The sequence below is a fragment of the Hemiscyllium ocellatum genome, chromosome 1 (assembly GCF_020745735.1).
Source record: "Hemiscyllium ocellatum isolate sHemOce1 chromosome 1, sHemOce1.pat.X.cur, whole genome shotgun sequence".
NCBI classification, from domain to species: Eukaryota; Metazoa; Chordata; class Chondrichthyes; order Orectolobiformes; family Hemiscylliidae; genus Hemiscyllium; species Hemiscyllium ocellatum.
In genome coordinates, this window is record NC_083401.1 from 54,303,738 (window position 1) to 54,327,060 (window position 23,323).

General features: G+C 40.5%; 1 protein-coding gene across 1 annotated transcript in view; it reads left to right on the forward strand.

The window, feature by feature from the left end:
* fam219aa (family with sequence similarity 219 member Aa) overlaps positions 1-22,907 on the forward strand; it is an 82,415-nt gene extending 59,508 nt beyond the window's left edge. The window contains exons 3-6 of the mRNA XM_060829366.1: positions 3,263-3,365; positions 11,595-11,675; positions 16,851-16,905; positions 22,355-22,907. Of these exons, the coding sequence (XP_060685349.1) occupies positions 3,263-3,365; positions 11,595-11,675; positions 16,851-16,905; positions 22,355-22,510 (395 nt within the window). The 3' untranslated portion in view covers positions 22,511-22,907. The remainder of the gene's footprint in view (positions 1-3,262; positions 3,366-11,594; positions 11,676-16,850; positions 16,906-22,354) is intronic.
* Positions 22,908-23,323: the final 416 nt, after the last annotated feature.

Sequence of the window (23,323 nt, forward strand, 5' to 3'; positions counted from 1 at the left end):
TTTGAGGTTATGTCCTCTAGTACTAGTTTCATATACCAGTGGAAACAGCCTCCCTGCTTCTATCATATCTATTCCCTTCATAATTTTTCTATATTTCTATAAGATGCCCCTACATTCTTCTAAATTCCAATTAATATAGTCGCTGTCTACTCGATCTCTCCTTATTCGCCAGCCCTGTGAACTCCAGACTTAACCTAGTGAATCTCCTGTGCAGTGTCAGTACATCCTTTCTCGAGTAAGGAGACCATAACTCTACACAGTACTCCAGGTGTGACTCACCATCACCCTATGCAGTGGCAGCATTACCTCTCTGTTTTTAAACTCCATCCCTCTAACAATGAAGGACAATATTCCGTTTGCCTTCCTAATTGCTTGTTGCATCTGCAAACCAATTTATTGTGATTCATGCACAAGGGCACCCAGGTCCCTCTGCACAGCAACATGTGCAACTTTTCATGATTTTAAAAAATTGTTTATTTTGTTGTTGTTCCTACCAAAATGGATGACCTCATATTTACTAACATTGTACTTCCTCTGCCAGGCCCTTGCCCACTCATTTAACCTACCTATATCCCTCTGCAGACTTTGTGTCCTCTGCCTACTAACTCTACCATTCATCTTCGTGTCATCTGCCAACTTTGAGACACTAAACTTGGTCCCCAACTCCAAAGCATCTATGTAAATTGTAAACATTTGCTGCCCCAGCAGCTATCCCTGAGCCATAACACTAGCCACTGATCGCCAACCAAAAAAGCACCCATTTTTAACACCTTTGCTTTCTGTTAGGTAACCGGTCCTCTATTCATGCCAATACATTACCTGTACTGCTGTGCACCTTCATCTTTTGTAGCAGTCTTTTGTGCAGCACTTTGTCAAATGCCTTCTGGAAATCCAGAAATACCACATCCACTGATTCCCCGCAGTTCACCATGCTCATGATTTCCTCGAAGAATTCCAGTAAATTAGTTAATTATGACCTGCCTTTCATGAACCCCTGCTGCATCTGCCCAATAGCACAGTTTTCTATCTAGATGTCTTGCTATTTCTTCCTTGATTACAGATTCAAATGTTTTCCCCACTTCAGAAGTTATGCTAATTTCTAATTACCTGCCTTTTGTCTACCCTCTCTTTTAATCAGTGACATCGCATTTGCTAATTTCCAATCAGCCAGAACCACCCCAGAGTCCAGCAAATTTTGGTAAACTACTACAAGCTATTTTCCCCACCATCCCTTCTAGTACCCTGGGATACATTCCATCAGGGCTAGGAGACTTATCTCCCTTTAGCCCCACTAGCTTGATCAACACTATCTCTTTAGTGATAATGATCTTTTCTAGGACATTGTCTGCCATAGCCTCCTTGTCATCGATTATTGTCTTATTTGTGTCTTCCACTGTGAAGAATGATACAAAATACGAGTTCAACACCTCGGTCATTTCCTCATTTTCCATTGTTAAATCTGCCTTCTCATCCTCTTAAAAAAACTAATGTATACGTTAGCCATTCTTTTTCATCTTCAATATTTCTAAAATCTTTTGCTACCTGTTTTTATATTCTGAGCAACTTTACTCTTGAAATCTATCTTACCCATCTTTATAGATCAATAGAAATCCATGAATAAAATTATAAAGATTTCCAAGCCTTTAGTTTCCCAATAATCTTTGCCACTTTGGATGCATTAGCATTCAATTCGAGGTTATGCCTAACAAATATTTGTTTGCATTTTATGAGGTGGGGATCGGGTTGTGGTAACCTTTAACAAGGTCTCTCTTGGAAACCAATACCAAAGGTAGAAACACATGGGATCTCTGGTAACTTGGCATGACAGATCCAAAATTGGCATAGTGGTAGGATGTTTGTGTGAGAGGCAGCGAGTCCCGGAGCAGCACAACTTGGGGCAGCTGACTGCTGGTGTGAAGCAGACTGGAGGCTTGGAGAAGAGTAGGACAGTTGTTGGATTAGGACCTGGCACAAGCAATTAGACTGAGTGCTGAGCTATTGCTACTTGAAATTTTTTACTGGACTGTAATGTCTATCCTTTTACAACTGTCATATTTCAAACTTATATTTTTGGACTCTAATGCTACTACTTTTTCTTTTATTCCTCTTTTGTATCCAGGTTTTGTACCTATGTACTTGTATCTAAAATGGCGCCATTAAAGGCAGTCATAGAGATGTACAGCATGGAAACAGACCCTTTGGTACAACCTGTCCATGCCAACCAGATATCCCAACCCAATCTAGTCCCACCTGCCAGCAACTGGCCAATATCCCTCCAAACCCTTCCTATTCGTGTACCCATCCAGATGCCTCTTAAATGTTGCAATTGTACCAGCCTCCACCACTTCCTCTGGTAACTCATTCCATACACATACCACCCTCTGTGTGAAAAAGTTGCCCCTTAGATCTCTCTCATATCTTTCCCCTCTCACCCTAAACCTATGCCCTCTATTCTGGACTCCCAGACCCCAGAGAAAAGGCTTTGCCTATTTACTCTATCCATGCGCCTCATAATTTTGTAAATCTCTCTACGGTCACCTCTCAAACTCCGACGCACTAGGGAAAACAGCCCCAGTCTGTTCAGCCTCTCCCTGTTGCTCAAATCCTCCAACCCTGGCAACATCATTGTAAATCTTTTCTGAACCCTTTCAAGTTTCACAACATCTTTCCGATAGGAAGGAGACCACAATATTCCAACAGTGGCCTAACCAATGTCCTGTACAGTCGCAATATGACCTCCCAACTCCTGTACTCAATACTCTGACCAGTAAAGGAAAGCATACCAAATGCCGCCTTCATTATCCTATCTACCTGTGACTCCACTTTCAAGGAGCTATGAACCGCACCCTTTGTTCAGCAACACTTCGTAGGACCTTAGCATTAAGTGTATAAGTCCTGCTATGATTTACTTTCCCAAAATGCAGCACCTCGCATTTATCTGAATTAAAAATGTTTTACTTTTTGAAAAGGGTATTTACAGATTTATTTTTTATTTCAGTTTTAATACAAATGTGACTATTGAACTTTACAAAAACTTATCCAAAACATAAATTTTGAAAAATAGAAGATACCTGATTCACTTTTTTCCTGAGTTGAGTTCTTCTCGATGATTGAGTGTAAAATTTCTTGTACATTTAAATAAATTTATGTAAAGTAATTTTAAGCTCTTCAAATATTTTGGAGCCAATATTTGTGTTACTGGAAAAATGTTAATACTGAGAGCCTTCGAGGGAATATAAGTGTTTAATTTGTCTGTTTACAGAGAAGCAGCGAGAGCTAGCCAGGAAGGGGTCACTGAAGAATGGCACTGTTGGAAGCCCTGTCAATCAGCAGCCAAAAAAGAACAATGTGATGGCAAGAACAAGGTACAGATGTTACATTAACTTAATTTCTAAATACAATAGCCAGTAGTTTCTGGAATGATCCAGCACAGAAGAGGAAGGCAATAAGATTCCCATCGTCTCCAAGTAAACCTGTAAAACCAATACTTGACAGGGAAGATGACATGAGCAACCAGAAATCTACCAGGCTTTTGCTTGGATCGACTGTTATACCTCAATATATACTTGGGGAAAGCAAACAGTTCCCATAAGAGATCTTATGCTAGTCTTGTATGTTCTGTGGTACTGAATTATGTAAGTTTAATGTCTATTTAATTAACTGTAAGGTGATGGGTTGAAGATAAGAAAAGTTAAATACTTCTGTAAGCAATTGGCTTGGTGAAGGCATCTCAGACCAAACAAGGGAAAATGTTCAAAAAGTTAAAGTTCAAGCATTTTTATCTGACACAAATAGCAATAAAGGCAAACATAGAAATATAGACTGTAGGGAAATAGATGGTGACATCTTGCAAAATGTCCAGATTACAGAGGAGGAAGTGCTGGATGTCTCGCAATGGTTAAAGGTGGATAAATCCCCAGGACCTGATCAGGTGTACCCGAGAACTCTTTGGGAAGCTAGAGAAGTGATTGCTGGTTCTCTTGCTGAGATATTTGTATCATCGAACAGTCACAGGTGAGGTGCCGGAAGACTAGAGGTTGGCAAATGTGGTGCCACTGTTTAAGAAGGACGATAACTTGGTCATAGTGACCAAACCTGGGCTTGAAGGCCAGGATTTTCTTTTTGTCTGAACAGGTAGTGAAAACTGGGAATTTCTTGGGATCCCTGCCTTTTGGAGAAAATGCCTGCAGTGCAGGTGTGTGTAAAGAAAGGTTGGGAGACCAGACTTCTGGGTGTTGAATTTTAAAAAGGTCCAATTTGATGCTTAGTGACATCATCCTAGTGACGATAAAAGCAAGTGGACACTTTCCAAGCTCCATCCATTAGCACCTCATGCCAGGATTTGCCCTGCACACACCACTCCAAATCCCTCATGCCCCCATGTCAGACTGTGGCCCTTACATGTCCATTTACCTACTGTAGACTTCATGGGAACAAGAAGTCTAATAGTGGCAATCTTAAGAGAATCCTGAACTAGGACTCCAAAGTCCCTTTGTTCTTCAGATTTCTGAAGCCTTTCCCATTTAGAAAATAGTCTGTGCCTATATCCTTCCTACTAAAGTCCATAGTCTCATTTTCGCACATCATATTCCATCTTTGTTCATTCTTCAAGCCAAAGACCTTCTGCATTCGCCCTGCTTCTTCAACACTAGCTATCCCTCCACCAATCTTTGTATCTCTGCAAACTTAGCAACAATGCCCTGAGTTCCACCTTCCAGATCGGTACTGTAATTTGATTAGTTGTGTTCAGAACTCGAGGGTATAGTTCATCTGATCCAGGTGATTTGTCCACCGTCAGACCTTTCAATTTTCCCAGTATCATCTCCTCATTGGTGGCCACTACACTCATCTCTGCCCCCTGACTCTGTTCAAGATACTGCTGTCTTGCACTGTGAAGACTGGTACAATATATCTATGCGGTTCCTCCACCGTTTTTTGTTCCTTACTATTACTTCTCCAGTTTCATTTTCCGGAAGTCCATTCTTGCCCCTCTCCTACCTTTAACATGTCTTAAAAAAAACTCTTGCAATTTTCTTTTGTATTAGTAGCTAGCTTAATCTTATATTTCATCTTCTACCCCCTTATTTATTTTTTAGTTATCCTCTGCTAGTTTTTAAAGGCTTCCCAATACTCTGGCTTCCCATTAATTTTTCACCACACTGTCTGCTTTTTCTTTTATGCTGTCCTTGACTTCCCTTCTTCCCTTCTGTCCTTGACTGCCTCATACTCCCTTCTTCCTGGAGATGAATTTCTGCGCTTTATCCCAAATTACACATAGAACCTCCTGCCATTGCTGGTCCATAATTTGGTTGGCGAAATATATTGGTGTGGATACAGGTTTGGTAAAGGGCAAAGATCAGAAGAAATAACTGGGTCATTTAGAGGTTGGCAGACTTACTAGTGAAGCAGTGCTAAGATCACTGTTGGGAGCATTCATGACTTGGGTGAAGGAGTTAAATATCGTAATTATGTTTGCTGCTGATACAAAGCTAGGTAAGAAAGTAAGCTGTGATGATGACATAAGTTTCAGTTTTTGAGTAGGTTAATAGCTTCGCTCAGTTGAATGGCAGTGAAGAGACATTGAGACAGGATTGGTGGTCACCCCTGTTGAGGGTGCCAGACAGGTCAAGAAGGGCAAAGAGGGATAGTTTACCGTTGTCACAGTTAGAAAGGATATCATTCAAGTTAACTTGAACTTGAAATCTAAGAACAAAGAACATGAATGGTGCAATTATAGTCATTACAGACTAGAAGGAAGCCTTTTGGCCTGTCCAGACTCTACTAACACTGTGTAGAGCATTCAGTCAGGCTCATTATCTTGCTGTATCACATAGCCCAGCAAGTTTACGTCCTTCAAGAGCCTCCAAATGCAATTTCCATTTGAAATAATTGGTCACTTCCACATCTGCCACCATTGTGGATAGTGAATTCCAGGTCACAACACTAACTGAATTTTTAAAAAAGTATTTGTTCTCTCATTGTCGTCTTCCTCACCACCCACCTATTCCCCACCCCACTGCCAAAATCCCCACTTGATACCTCTTGTCAAAACTTTAAATACATGTCATCTAGTGATCATTCTGCTTTTTCACTTGCAAGAATCAGTGGAAAATTGATTTGATTTGACATTTTAGGCAAAATTATATTGTTCCGAGCTTCAAATTAGATCCTGGATGATCCTTTGGTCTGGTCAGACTCTGGCTTTACTTTGAGAATTTGTTTCCCCCAAGACACAATGCGCAGTTGTACGGCTGTTTTAGGTAATTTGAAAAACACTCGGCAACTGACTTTTTGATAAACCCTTAGATCATTTCCTTTGAGGAAGGAGGCAAAAAGAAGTCGGGGGTAAATAAAAATCAAACTGTGGCAAGAAGAGGTTCCAACCTGGGCTATGAGGTAGATTACGGAGGAATATGTCCGCTTAAGTAGGGCAAACAATTGAACAACAGCATATTCATTATTTTGAGTAATACTCGAGGCAAGTTTCATATACAAAGATAAGAAGAAACAGGAGTAGGCCACTGGGATCTTCGAGCCTCATCTACCATTCAATAAAATCACAGCTGATCTGATTTTGCCCTCAGCTCCATGCCTCTACATATTCCAGACAATCTTCATCCCCCTAGTAATCAAATCCACAATGTACTTCTGCCTTAAATTCTAAAGATTCTATATCTACTACCTTTAATAAAAGGGAATTCCAAAGATGCTCAACCCTTTGAGAGAAAGAAGTGTGTCCTCATCTCTGTCTCAAATGGGTGACCCCTTGTGTTTAAAATATGTCCCCTAGTTCTAGATTCCTTGCAGAAGAGAAAACTGAAATAACTCCACAAAGGCTGGTACCCCATCACCAAGTCATCTTTCAGTTAAATGTGTATAGTATATGACAGTGTATAGTATATGACAGCTCCGAGCTGGCTCTTTGATGAGCAGAACTTTGGACATTCCTGTTTTTTTTATTTTATTAAACAATTACAAAAGAGGTTACAGAAAAACAGTTAACATTTACAGCTGTATACAACAGCAATTTTACAAGGGAGAGGAGCAGCAACGCCAGGCCCCAAACCCTACCCTTCAATCAGTTTACAGGGAGATGAGGACAAACCTTAAATCCCAGTTTCAAATATGAAAAGACATCAACAATGGCATTTGTACATGAGACAATCCTGTTACATAGGAAAGTGCAGACAGTACAGACCCAGTAAGCCCCCGTCCCTCCCACCTTCTGGCCACTCTAAGGCAGCCCGTCCCTACACACCTTCAGGCTCTCGGTCCATCCCATGCCCCTTCCAGTTCTTGGTCTGCCCTGACACACCTTTCGACCACCTCTAGGACAGCCCGCCCCGGTACCCACCTGGGGTGACAGTGCTAAGGTTGGCTACCTGCCTTCTGGCACTCTGTCTGTACCTACGTACCATTGGGCTCTCACCCACCCCAATGCGCCGTCCGGCCCGTGGGCTATCCTGACACCTTCCGGCCACCTCTAGGACAGCCCGTCCCCTTGCCCAGGAACAGCAGCATGCAGGTAGCCCACAAGCCTTCCAGATCTCAGCCTGCCCCGACGCGCCTTCTGGCTCTCGGCTGCTCTGACACCTTCTTACCAACTCTAGGACAGTCCGTCCCGATCACCCCTTCTCGGGACGACAGCACTCAGAACGGCCTACCCACCATCTGGTTCTCGGGGTGACTGGCATCAGGGTGGCCTACTCACCCTCCGACTTTCGGGACAGCCTACCAACCTTCAGGTTCACAGGATGGCCTACCCACCCTCCGGCTCTCGGGGTGACAGCTTTCAGGACGACCCATGAGCCTCCCAGCTTCACAGTAAGGCCTGCCAGACCCAGGGACACAAGACAGTGCAGGTGATAGACCCAACAAACAGAGTCCTTTCTGGTACACAGTCCAAATATAGAGTCTTCAAAATATAGAGACCATTCCCAAAAATGAAGTCCACTCCAGTTTGAGGTGCGTTGTCCAAAATGGAGTCCACTCCAAACTGCAGAGTCCACCGCTAAAACAACAAGGTCCCCAACCAAGGGCAGAGTCCACTCCTGAAGGCAGGAAATGCACAACACACAGGTGTTCACTCTCCATGGAGTCCTGGCCCAGCCTTGGAAAACCCACTCACAGGAACAGTACATTGTACAGGTGCAGTTAACTCACAGGAGTTTGGTCCACTCCTGAAGGAAAGGTCTTCTCCCAAACACCAGGATACAGCAAGTGCTCACCTCCCAGTGCTCACACAGGTATTCAATCTTCAGAGGCCCAGTTCCAGGGCTAGGCCTCCCCACAGGAACAGCTCCTCTGGTAAAATATATGTCTTCCACAAGGGCTCAGTCCAAACACCAAAAAAAGTGAAGACACATACAAAAAAACAACAAAGGAAACTAGAGTCCAAGGACTAAGCCCTCCCACAAAATTAACATTGTCCTTTCCTCAAAAAGTGAAAAGAGTAACACACAGGCTGTAACCAGCCCGTGAAACAACAATCCCTAATGAGAACTGAGTTACACCTGAAACACATTATGTGCATCAGGAGTTTAACAATCAGTCCTCACTAAAAGGAATGCCAGTTAACAAACTGGCTAAATAATTCAGCCAGTTCAGGAGTTATGTTTTCCCCCTCCGAAAAAAGGGAGGCAGAAACCAACTGTAACACCAGCCAGCACAGAGTCAGTCCCCTAAATTGAGGAGACTCTGAATCTCCGAATGGATCAGGTTAACAGCCCCAATTAGGGAACATCTATTCTGAAAGGTTCACTTGGCTGACCTCATTACAATAACTTCAGAAACATTCCTTCAACATTCACCCAGTCAAATCCCCTCAGGACTTTATATGCTTCAGTTAAGTCATCTCTGACTCCACAGGATATAGGCCTATCCACTCTGGCCTTTCCTCAGAAGGCGATTCTGATAAAATAAACACATAATTGTGGGTGCTAAAGATCTGAAACAGGAACAGAATGTGCTGAAGAAAGACAACAACCAGACATAACAGTTCAAGTCCAGTGATCCTTCATCAGAACTGAAAATTTGATTTCTGGTTGTAGGCTGGCCATTACAAAAGGGCCAACTCCCACAGTTACATTGACTATACATCCTCATTCCCAGCTTCTTCTAAGGACTCCATTTCATTCTCCCAATTTCTCGCTCTCTGTCACATCTGTTCTAATGATTACAGGATTCACTGATGACTAAAGTCCACAGGGGACTTGGGTATTTTCTGCCGCCATATTTAACAGATCCCTCCATAATGTCTGACCTATTTTCGTACTTCTGCCCTCACCCCTTTCCTTCTGCAGCAATGATAGGAACTCCCTTGTTCTCACATGCCATCCCAAAAACCTCCACATCCAAAGCTGCCATTTCTGCCTTGTACAATAGATGCCACCCCCCCACCCCGAATACATTCTACTCCCTCCCTTGTCAGCATTCTGTAGAGACTGTTCCTCCTGGTACACCCTAGTCCACTCCTCCTCAACCAATCCCACCTCATACCCCAATAGCGCCTTCTCATGCAATCAAAGAAGGTGTCATACACACTCAGTTACTTCCTCCCTCTTGACTATCCATGACACTGGCTCACCTTCCTGGTAAAGCAGAGATTTGCTGCTTGCAATGTGGTGTTCTCTGCACTGGAGTGACAAAACATAAAATGGGTAACCACTTTGCTGAACATATCCATTGTATCTATAAGAATTGCCTCAAGCTCCTAGTTGCATACCACTTCAACACATCACCATGTTGCCATGCCAACATTTCTGTCTCAGGCCTGCAACGGTGCTCCAGTGAAAGTCAACAGAAGCTAGAGGAACAGCATCTCATCTTCTGCCTGGCTCAATTGGCTGGGTGGTTGGTTTGCAATGCAGATTGCAGCCAACAGCATGGGTTCAATTGCTGCATTGGCTGAGGATACCATGGTGAACTCTCCTTAACTTCTCCCTATGGCTAAGGTGTGGTGACCCTCACATTAACTCACCATGAGTTATATATCTTTACCGAGAGAGCAGACTTATGGCATGATAAGACTATGGTAACTTTATCTTTACGTGGAAAAATTCAAACATTATGTTTCTCATGATCTATTCTGTCTAGAATATTTGTGAGTGATATGTAATATCCTGTCAGGTTTGATTGCTCCACCTGAGAGGATATATATGTAGAAGGGTTTGCAGTTTGAAGTTTTAAGGTATAATGTATGATAAAGGGTTGAAGTGGTTTAAATTTTTAACCCTGAAGAAAAGAAGCCTGTGGGAAAGCAAAGGTACAAATCAAACATTTATATGAAGCTAAATAAGTTACGTGCCATAGACAATTGGCAAAAAATAGCTAGAGTCTACCACAATATTTGCATGCCTTAAGTAAGGTTAGCTATTTGTAGAGAAAAAGACTTATTTTCCGACAGGGCAATACATAAATGGAAAAGTAATTAATTCCTTTTGTTAAAGAAGCTGAATCAATATCTGTTCAAAAGATAAATTGAGGTCAAAAGCAACATTAACACTGTGGAGGTTTTCAGGGAAAGAAATTCAGTGTTGTTAAAGTACATGATTAATCATTGATTTTGGAGCATAATACAGTGTACATGGTAATCCATACATTGGCCATGATTGGAACAAGCAGGATGGATTAAATAATCTATGTTTACTGTACTTTGAATTTCCCTGTATGTTTGAAGTCTTGCATACTGAACATGGACCAATTTGAAGTGTATCAGAGGTAATGATGGGCAGCAAAAGTTAACAAGCAGATGGATATTAAAATTAAAAAATGGATTTGCAGTTACAAAGAGCAGGACTGGTAATCTGGAAACCTGATCTAACTTCTGTATTTTGGGGTAATCAAGATTTTTGAAGGTCTTTACGCCTATCAACAAACTAGAAAATTAATTCAATGCACATTTGTGCATTCTTGTCAAAATATTCATGCCAAATAGTAGCTACATGATTTTATCTATTATCTAGCTTTTAATGATTATTATTGATTAAAAGAAATATGCATGATTTATAGGATGAACCATCAGACCTATTTGAAACTTTAACATCATAAATGTATATGGTTTAAAAGCATAAGTCCCAAATGCTTTCAGTTTATCTGTTTTAATATGAAATGGCTTTACAACAAATTCAAAAGGGATTGCAAAGCCATCACTGATTTAAAGGAGCTGATGCATACATGTACAATGTCCAATATGTGAGAAAAGTGCTGATAGTTTTACTGGACTACATCTGGCAGCATGGATGCAAATCTCGCCACAGCTGGTTGGCTTTAAATTAGATTAGTTAAGGTAATAAGTCTGGAATGTAAAATGTCCCATGACAACTCTGGTTTACTAATGTTCTCCAAGGAAAGTAATCTGCTGTTTTTACCCAGACTGGCCTATATGTGACTCCACAACAGTGTGGCTTATTATTTTTTTTTTCTGAAATGCATTAAAAAGTATTCAGTTTATGGGCTAGGAACAAATGCACCCATTGGTTCTCCAATCCTGTGAATGCATAAAAAATACAGGGACATTTTGCACTGAAAAACTGAGTTGGATAAAATGTACAAGAACAAGTTGATCAATGGTAATTTGTAATGATTTTTGGCAGATTGGTTGTACCAAACAAAGGATATTCATCACTAGATCAAAGCCCAGATGAAAAACCTTTGGTCGCTCTGGATACTGACAGGTATAGTTTTTTCACTGATCTTTTCTTGTAATTACATTTTTCAAATTAGATTTTTAAATGTCCAAAGATTGAGGTCTAAAGTCATCAGCAAAAGCAAGCTTTTAACTTGAAAATGTTTTAATTGCTTTGATTTTCTTATACTCTTGCTGCCACCTTGCAGATATATTTATCAAAACCAACCCAGTTTATATTTGAGACAAAGTCATCATTTATCACCCCTCCATCTATGTTTCTGTGGAAGAAATTTCTTCACCGAGGCAGTGGAGTCTGGAATTCCCTATCACAGAGTGGTTGAAGTCAAAGCTCTTGTGGTTAAAGAATCAAGGGATATGTTTGGAGGGCATATTTAGAATATTGAGCTCATTGATCATCCATAATCCTATTGAATAAAAGAGCAGAGTTCAGAGATCCAGAGCAGGCTTAATCCTGCTCCTATCTTCTATGTTTCTAAAGGAGAAATTTGTTTATTTTTCTATACTACCTTGAATCACTACCGCTCATATGGTAGAGATACTGAAACTCTATTGGCTGGCAAGCTTCAGGATTTTGAATCAGGAAATCAACATAAGAAAGACCAAATTACTGCGGATGTTGGAATCTGAAACCAAAAGAGAAAATGCTGGAAAATCTCAGCAGGTCTGGCAGTATCTGTAAGGAGAGAAAAGAGCTGACGTTTCGAGTCTAACTGACCCTTTGTCAAAGCTGGGGAAAGGCACTGTACATTTCAGGATGGTGTGGGATACGATTAAAGGTGTTCACATACACTTCTTACCCTTGTCCTTGGAGGAAGTCGTTGCAGTTTTAAAATGCTGAAGTTCATACACTTAGCCATTCATCGCCAAATCTGATTCAACTATATAAGGTTTGTGTAAAGAATTGTAGCTCGGATGCTGGTTGTTGTAGTTGTTGGGTATCTTTGCTGAGCTGGAATATTGGTTTGCAGATGTTTCATCCCCTGTCTAGGTGACATCGTCAGTGTTTTGAGGTCTCCTGTGAAGCACTGCTGTACTGTCTCTTCTGGAATTTATTTGGCTCCATTCTTGCTACTTCCAGTTGCTGGTTCCAGTTCATTGTAGTGGCAGGTATATTGGGTCTAGGTGTATGTGCTTGTTGATAGAGTCCGTGGATGAGTACCATGTTTCCAGAAATTCTCTGCTGCCCTCTGTTTGGCTTGCTCTATGATCGGTGTGTTGTTCCAGTCAAATTTGTGGTTTTTGTCATCTATGTATGTGGCTACCAGGGACAGCTGGTCATGGCGTTTCGTGGCTGGTTGGTGTTTGTGGATGCGGATTGCTAGTTGCCTGCCTGTTTGCCCTATATAATGTTTTGTGCAGTCTTTGCATGGAATACTGTAAATTGTCTTGCACATGATGAGTATGGGATCCTGGTGAGTTGTTATCTGAGCGTAGCTGTTCGTTTATGAGCTGTTATGAGTCCCAGTGGTTGGAAACTTTACACAAATTTGAACACCTACGAGCGAGACAAGCGAAGACCACAAAGGAAATGGGAATCCTGTGCCAGCTGCCTAAGCACTACCCATGAACAACTCCCAATTCCTACGTGGATGTCAGAGGAATCAAATGCGACCACCCTGTGTCATATGTAGACCACCAATCAACAACCCACAAGCCAGGAATACAGCCAGACAAAATGGTCTCCAGATGATCCAGGTTATGGTTACCGATGCACACAATAGATAACACAGGTACAGGCAAGAAATTGCGTGCCAAAAATATTAATTCCAAAAACAACAACCAGTCAGAAGTGGACCGTGACTATTGGGCAGGCCATCATCATAGGACAGAACAGAACCATGTACAGAAAGGGAATGGCACTACAAGACAAAATGACTAAGCTAACCAACAGCAGAGAGAAGACTGCACGACAGACACCGGGGTAGGAAACCTCTCCAACAGACAGCTTACAGACACAGAAGAAGCTGTACTAGCCAAGGCACTCAGCTACAATCACAAGGAAGCAGAAACAATAGACTTCTTAGTTGCACTAGAATGTACATAAAGAACTAATGGAGTAACCAAAGACAAACAGCAAGCAGTCAGACAATCCATTGTACCCTTACTGGCAATGAACAATCTCAACACCAAAGAGAGAGAAGCTCTAAAAACACTCAAAAATGGCAAGAACATAATCATAGTACCAGCGGACAAGGGCAGAATGACGATTATCATGGATTAGACTGAATAAATTCAGAAATCGGAGAAACTACTTGCAGATACCTAGAGATAGAGTGTGACGTCATGCCACACCTAACCAATAGAATAAACCACACACTACGAAACATACAAAAACAGGACTAATAACCAGGATTGACCTACAAAGGATAAAACCAAAAAGAACAACACCCAAGATTTTATTGATTATGCAAAATACACAAACTGGACACACACAACTTTAGACCTTTGGTGGCACTCCCTGGAACAACTTCATATAAATTGGCTAAAGAACTTGAACAAAAGCTAAACCATCTTATCAGCAGATCCAAACACTCCATTCAATCATCACAGGAATTCCTCGACAACATCAAGAACATAAACATAGACAGGGATGAAACAATGGTCTCATTTGATGTAACGGCACTGTTCACTTCAACTGACAAAATTCCAGCCAGAGAGTCAATAGCGAAAATCCTAGACAAGCAGAGCAGACAACGCAATGGGGAACCTATCAACAAGGAAGTCATATTCAAACTTCTAGACCTGTGCTTGATGTATCACATTCAACAACTAAATATATGAACAGATCAATGGAACACCTATGGGCTTACTCATCTGTGGACTCATGACAGAATTGGTGATGCAAAGACTGGAACAAACAGTCCTACCACAAATCCATCCCAGACGCGCACGCACAGACGCGCACGCACAGACACGCACATGCACGCACAGACACACCCCTACACACCTACCTTTGAGCCTTCTTCAAAAGGGCTACAATGTGCTGCAGCACTCTAGACCAATGGTGGGAGGAAGAACATCACTTTTATAGAGTCTTCGCCTAGAACAGGTGTCCTCGCAACTTCATCCACAGATGCCTAACAGACCAACGACATGACGAGGACATGACACAACCTAACCCACCAGCCATGCTACCATACATAAAAAAAAATCTGAACTGACAGCCAGACTTCTCTGACCACTTGGGTTCATGACAGCCCATAAACTGACAGCCACACTCAAGACAACAACTCATCAGGACAAACAACGCTATACCCATCATGTGCAAGACAAATGTAATTTACAAGATTCCATGCAAAGATTACACAAAACACTACATAGGGCAAACAGGCAGACAACTGGCAATCTGCATCCACGAACACCAACTAGGCACTAAACACCACGGCCAGCTGTCCCTAGTAGCCACACACACATGAGAAGGACCACATTCAACTGAGACAATACAACGATGATAGGCCAAGCCAAACAGACGGCAACAGAGAATTTCTGGAAGCATGGCACTCATCCACGGACTCTATCAACAAGCATATAGACCTAGAGCCAATATACCGGCCACCACAACGCACAACCGGAATCGGCAACTGGAAATAGCCGGAACAGAACCAAATAAATTTCAGAAGACATAGTACGGTAGCGCTTCACGGGAGGCTCCAAAGTACTAAAGATGTCAACTAGACAAGGGACAAAACATCTGCAAATCAACTTTCCAGCTTGGTGAACATACCCACAACTCTCACTGATTCAATTAAACCAAACTCCACTGGGCCTTGCTGTCCATGGCCAAATAAACAGAACTTTTCACTGTATTTCAGTACATGTGATAATATTAAATCAAATTAAATTTTAATAAAATCTTTTATTTTGTATTTTTTCAACATACAATCATAGGTTCATTTTAGTTGCTACCAACCATTTCTTTAAACCCATGCCTCTCTAACTCCATAAGTTCATGGATTTATTTACCTCCAAAATAGATTTCTGGAGTTCAGATCCTTTCTTCCTCCTTTTATCACTGAACCACCCACCCTGCTTGAAGTCTCATTTTAATAATTTCTTACGCTTTTTTTTCTCCACTGTCTCTAAATCGTCTCTCTCGCATATTTTCCATTGGTTTTTCTCAGTCTCATTCCCATGGAATTCTTCTGTCTTTGTTTGTCTCTCTCTATCTCTCGTTTTCCCCTTTTTAAAGCTGTTATAATTACATTATTTAAAATAAACACCACCAATCTTTTTATCCATGTTCATTATTGTTGGTCAACTTCTATAAGGTTGTCTCTAAAATCAGTGTCCAATCTTTCTTGTACCCCCCTGTTGATCCAACCAAACAGATTTCACCTTTTCAGCTCGGACTGAAAGGAACGTAGTAGTGATGTTCTTATTGACCTGTACCCTTAGCTTTAAGGCAATAGAGATTGTAGGCTTGGGAGCGGTGTTGAAGGAGTCTTCACGAGTTGCAGCAATATACTTTTGTAGATGGTGCACTATAGAGCCATAGTTTCAGTGGTAGAGGGAGTAAATGTTTAAGATGGTCGATTAGGGGCCAATCAAGCAGGTTGTGTTGGACTTGTCCGTCCAAGGGAGAATATTCCACCACATATCTGACTTGTGTCTCATAGATGATGGAAACAAATCTGGGAATCAGGAGGTGAGTTACATACCACAGGATACCCACTTTCTCACCAATGATGTAGTCACAGTGACTATGTAGTAAAAGATATCTTGAGTAGTGGTGCCTAGTTCCTGGTTCCATTCATGCATATTTGATTTGAAGTTAGAGAGCTCTAGAAACTGCTTCACTTTTCAGTATCCAATGCTGTTCCAGATTTCTCTTTGTAGAAACCAAGACATTTTTCTTAATGACATAGTTTTAAAAGTCCATTGCAATACTGAGTGCTATTCTATTCACTGTAAAATAGGGGGAAAAAGTTGATCTTGTGCAGCTACTTTTATGGAATTCATTTATCTTTGTGAAACCAGTTTTCACCATGACTATTCCACACTAGTGTCTAGCCATTATATGTATCTGTTTTTGAAAAAAGCGCTGTTGCTTCTGAAAAATTGAGCCCTGTAATTAATTACTTCTTGCCTCAAAGTTAAAACACTACATGCCATCATATCTACACTATAACTTATAATATAGAGAAGGCTGAAGACCTGCTACAATTATTTGAAAGTAAAACGTCTTTCTATTTTACTGCAGTGATGATGACTTTGATATGTCAAGATACTCTTCTTCAGGTTATTCTTCAGCTGAGGTGAGTTATTTGTACAGAATGATATCTTGACAAAAGAAAGTTAAGAAAATGTGTAAATTAATTTAACCATTACATCTTTTTTTTCAGTCTTCTAAGGTAGTCTTCATATGTGACACTATATTTGATCTCTATTATTGTTTGATCCATTGCGTCAATTAATTTATGGCTTTTTACCTAAGTATTGATTCCTGCTACTCAGTTCAATAGATTCCTTTCTTGTAGTTTGACCAGAACCTGGTGTTTCATTCTTTACTTGATCACGTGCTGTTAATTACCGTAACATGGGTCATCTGCTCCTATAGTACCTACTGCAATGGGCTTTGCAACCTCAGTTGTTTTTCTGTTCTCAACATCATGGGATTGCAATGAAAGCATAGAATAACAATTTATTATCGCATGTATTTTTAGAAAAAAAATGTAAAAACCATTAAATTGACACAGCAACTAACTTAATGACAGAAGTCAGAAATAAGATAAAAAGTAAAGGTTCAGGACGATTCAATCTCCTGGCTTCTGGGCATGCTGTAAAACTGGCCTGAAACTGCAACACTAGGCTGAGACCATCATGCTGAGCTGTTGCAAGACCAAACTGCTAAAGGTGACCTCCATGCCAGGACAAGACCACCCCTCCTGGGCAAGACCAACATACCAGGAGCCTGCCCTGCCAGGTGTCAGGTCTGTACTGCCATTCTGGTTCATTGCAGGCCACCTTGTTGAGCCTGAGCTTCCAACCGAACTCTTTGAAAGAACGGAAGATACCATCATAAATAGAAACATTTTTTTAATTTTAAAGGAAAAAAAGTAAAGCAAATGGAGTTTAGGAGCTCTAGGCTCTACTCTATCCACTTCACTTCTTTTTCTTTATATGCTGAGGAACCCAAATGTTGCTCTGCTACTCTGCCACTACCTTGGAGGGAAAAAAAGCTTTCTTCATACATCAGAAACAATAGCAGAAATTTCTGGAAAAGCTCAATAGGTCTCGCAGTATCTGTGTAGAAAAATCGGAGTTAATGTTTTGGGTCCAGTGACTCTTGCTCAGAACTGCTGAGCTTTTCCGGCAACTTCTGTTTGTTTCTGACTTACAGCATCTGCAGTTCTTTCGGTATTTCTTTATACATCATTGTGCATAATTTTATCAACAAATACAATGAAAGGCGTCCTCAATTTATGAGAGCTTATATTCATGAACACAATCCCAAATAGGTCTTCATTTTTTAATGAACTGGCATATGAGCATTTCCTGGATTTATGGACAGCTGCTTTACATTGCTTTGCATTGTGTTCTAACTTGTGTTCAAGCCAAAGGGTGAACAATCTCTGGAACAGAACCCAATCACAATCTGGATACTGACCATGCATTATCAGTACCTAAACTTTCAAGGTCTGATTGTTATCAAAAATGTTCCTAACTCCGCCATCCTTCACAGCAACCTGGAGGAATGACCAAAAAAAAACCAAGCACCATGCCCAAGTTAAAATAAAATACCTTATGTAATTGAAATAAAGAAAAAAAATTGAAAGGAGGGGGTGAAGGTTTCGGCAATCGGCAAGGAAGGCTGTTTGACAAAGGGGATATGCCGACATAGTGATGATGTCACTGGACTAGTAAGCAAGAGATCCAGACGCTCAAACATGGTGCAAGTCCTATTACAACAGCTGTGCAGTTAATAAATCTTTAATTAAAAGCTATTTTTTTTCATCAGCCATGGGTGTGGACAATGCTGGCTTGGCCTATTTGCTAAAGGAGGCGGTAGGGTTGGCGGAGGCAGAATGGTGAAGTGGGGATATGTGAAGACAAGTAGAGGATACGACATGGTTGGTCCGTGGGAGGAATGAATCCTATAGCCCAGGGGAATCAACGCTGAGTTCTCCCATTTCAAATAACTCCCTTCCCAACCCTGCCCCTCCTTCCACTCCCCCCCCCCCCCCCCCCCCCCCCCCCCCCGCCACTTACCGGATTCATCCCTCCCATTGACCAATCCGGTAGTAGCCTCTACCTGTCCTCACCTATCCGCACTTCACCACCCTGCCCCCACCATCCCCTTTATCTGCAGCTCCCCCTACACCCACCCTAGTCCTGAAGAAAGGTTACACTCAAAACATCAACTTCTCCACCTCCTTATGTTGCCTGGCTTGGCTGTGTTCTTCCAGCCTCCTGCTTGTCTACTTTGGATTCCAGCATCTGCAGTTTTTTTGTTTCTAACCAAAATTATTTTGAAGTTCTACTTTGTCCTCATCATAGTGTTACAATACTTACAAATCCTGTACTGTCCCTAAACCTTGAAATTGTCCCCTGGACACCAAGATCTACATTATTAATATAAATCAGAAAAACAGAAGTCCCATTTCTGGCCCATGGTGAACTCTATGACAAACCTTACTGCAACCCAAAAATATCCATTTAATCAATAATTTCTGTTCCTGTCAGTCAATTTTGTCTTCCCATTGCTACTGTTGTCTTCTTCCAAGAGCTCTAATATTTTCACGTCTGTAGTGCCGTACTTTGTCAAAGTCCGTATACACCACATTAACAGCATTCTCTCATCAAGCCCCTGAAATTTCTTCATAGAACTCAAGCAAGATAGTTAAAATCAACTTTCCCTCAAGAAATCCTTGCTGGCTTTCCCTAATCAACCTATACATGCCCATGTAACTATTAATTCTATCACACATTATTGATTCTCAAAGTTTCCCCACTGTCAAACTGACTGGTCTGACCATTATTTTGGTCACTATCCATTTTCCCAAACTTGTTGACCTAACTGCCTTCAGCTACCGTTCTGTCTAAGTATCTGGGATTTTCTTTGAATTCTACCCTAAATCTGCAGAAAACTTCAAAAACTCTGACCTTCCAATGTCAAAACAAAAATATAAATTTCCTGGCTGTCTTTAAGCAGGTTAAAATGACACAAAAAAGTAATTCCTTTATCTCAGTGCTAAAATAAGCAAGATGAGTTAGGAGCTTTAGACAGTCATTTTGAATGATCAGCGAACAGAAGGTGTCTGTGGACTAGAAAGAGGCTAGTGTGGCTCCTTTACTCAAAAGAACATATTACATATAGTCCAAGCAATTATATTTCATTTAGTTTCACTTATGTTTCATTTAAAATAATAAAATCAGTTATAGCCATTTAATTATGCAGAACTGTGTTTTGCTGAAATAAGCACATTTTGTCAAAGCCGTCTCTACTTGTACAGGACAATTCACAAAGAATACAAATGTAAGAGTAAAACTTCTACTACATAAGAAGTATACCGATGAATTAACAAGTGACCTTTGGAGGTGTTGCCATGGAGAATGCACCTACTCATTCCAGTTGACAGTTAATTGTCTGACTTAATTTAAATTTTAAGCTTAGCAGACTGAATACTTTACGGCATTGTAATCAGAATTCATCCAGTAACAGGTTGTTTTCTTTGAGGTGAGAAGTCTGAGAAGGGTCCTAATTGATATGTACAAAATTGACAGGCATGGATAGTCAATACGAAGTAGCCATTCCTGTAGTTGAAGGGTTGTTAACAAAGGGGCATAATTTAAAGGTAACAGGGGAAAGTTTAGAGGGTGGTAGGAATTTTGAATGCACTGCCTGGTAGGCAGAAGACCTCACAACATTCAAAAGGTTCATTGCATTCAAGGCTATGGGCCAGGTTCTGGAAAGTAGAACTAGTATAATTTTAGAATAGTTTTTAAAGTGCAGACTAGATGGGTCAGAACTCCACATCTGTGCTATATGATTCTATTAATATATATAATTTCCAGTATGTGCAGTTGTGTTATATTGTGAATTCTACTGTCAATCCAAAACTGGTTGTCAGCATAATTCTTTGAAACTCGGGATTATGTAACAAAGGTTATCCAATTGTGAAATTGCATCTAATGTTGGAAACTGTTGAGAGTTCTGTAAACACCAGTTGGGTATGGTCAGTACTTTGCTTGTTCTGAATAGCTGAAGGGATATGTTATATGATATAATCCACCAGTTTTTGGGACATACAATCTATACATCTGGCATCATGCACCACTGAAATTCATATACCACCAGTATCCATTGCAAACTTATTGACTCCCACGATTACCTTTACTACACATCCTCACAAGTGTGAAGCTCAGTGCAAGTTGGAAGAGCAGTGTCTTATTTTCTGCTTGGGGAACCTGCAGCCTTTAAGACTCGACATCAGGTTCAATAATTTTAGGGTCGGAGTACCTTCTCCTATGTTCTTACCCCAGCAAGGACCCCCAGCCTCCTTGAGGGAGCCCAGCATGGACCCTAGCCGCCTCAAAGGAGCCCAATGTGGGCCACCTGCTGTAGAAAGACTGTAATGCTGAACATGTAACTTTATTTTTTCATTTTTCTAAATTATGCCTGAGATTTTGAACCTAGGTTTCTTTATTTCTAGGATAGTGCTGGAAATAGCAACTTTATACACTTGTTGTTGTACTCTTGTATTCCTGTACTTGAATACATTTGACAGTAACCCTAATTCAAATTCTAATTTGACTTGCGTTCATATATGATTTTCACCAGAGCAAAAAAATGAACTGATTCCACTGCTAGATTGGTTGATAAAAGATGTAGATTATAAGGTGATTTGGAAATGAACCAAAGGTGAAAATGGGATTTTTAACAGGCTGTTGTGTTCAGGAATGTATTGCCTGAAAGTGTAGTAATAGTAGATTCAGTAGAAATCTCCAAAAAGAATTGGATAATAATTGGGGGAGATAATTGCAGAATTTTGGAAACTGAGCAGAGTGAGACTAATGAGACAGCCATTCAAACCAGTAGCCGCAATAGACTGAATAGTTGCTTCTGTGCTGTAGGATTGTACAATTCTATGACAAGTTCTACATAAGATCATTGGTATCCTAATTTTCTTTGTAAGAGCTAAATATTCCAAAGATTCAAATAAACAGATGTTCATTTTGAAAATCTGTGCAATAAGAAACACTTGAGCCTCTCCTGAAAACTATTGAACATGCCACCACAGGCATAGTTTTAGTTTGTGCATAGGTGACATTGATATGTCAATGTAACTTCCCTTATTTTTATGTCATTGGCAGTCGGAAAGCACCACCTTAATGTGAGAATATTGCCTTCTTTGCTTAAAGTAACCCTTGTAGTTTGTCATTCATCTTCCACAAAGCTTCATTTGTAGATTGTCGCCATATCCTCCTCTGCACAGATAACCTGTTCTCTCGTTAATCTTCACATATTAAGAGTAGAGAATATATAAGCATTCCTTGCTTTTCTTGATGGGAAATAAATATTTTCTATAAATTTCTTTTCCTACTGTTTGCAAATCAACTTGGAAGATTTGAGAGGAGAAAATTACCACCGGATCCATTTTTTTTCTTGTTTTTGTGTGCTGATCTAACAAAGTATTAACAAAAGTATTTCCACATACCCAATAAAATATCAGTTAAGTTTCTTACATTTTTCTCTCTTTATAGCAGATTAATCAAGACTTGAATATCCAGCTCCTGAAAGATGGCTACCGGTTAGATGAAATTCCAGATGATGAAGACTTGGATCTTATTCCCCCGAAATCAGTAAATCCCACCTGCATGTGTTGCCAGGCCACCTCCACTACTTGCAATGTTCAGTAATGTGACTGATGCTCTTCACTGTAATTGTAAAACTAACAGCCATTGCTTCCTCCTATGGTAGGACATGCACTTTGTGTCCGTGTTTAAAAAAAAGCCGACCATCATTGTGGCATTCATAAGTGAGTGTGAATGCAGTGTTGAATTTGTGTGTGATAGAAGGTGACAATGCTACTGCTTTGCAGTGGTTGTGTTGCATAATCCTAATTTTTATTTTCCCCCACCCATTTGCTTCTGGGGGTGGGGCAGAGGGAAGAGACAGAGTAGAGCACTACTTCAGCATGATTCAAAGTTCAGTCATGAGCTGAAAGCAAAGCATCTAAGTTCTTTTGTCTACTCATACTTGGTTGTTTATATTTGAAGTGTACTGATTTATGTCGATGTATATGTTTACCATTGCATTTGGAGCCAATGATATTTAACCTAAAAGTTGCAAAGTTTTTTCAAAGCATTGTCGTCTTAACTCTCTAATTTATATATTATTTCCTTTTGTTGTTAGTGGTTTCTAACTTAAATTAACATTCAAAATTTGATAACACTAGCATAGTCTTTTGTTAAAAGATTTTACACATCTATCTAAACTCTACAATGGGTGTAACCAGAGTACACTTTATTGTAGTGTAGTGTGCTGTTACTTGTGTACACAAGTTTTAGACGATTCTTGTCAATGTTGGATTTAAGGTTATCTTCCCCTTGAATGTATTATGCTTTAAAAAGGGAGATTTGTTTCATTTCTATACAATGTTAAAATGACATGCATATAAAACTTCTTTTAGTATTGTTTTGGAGGGGTTTTTGTGACCTATTTGTTTGGGA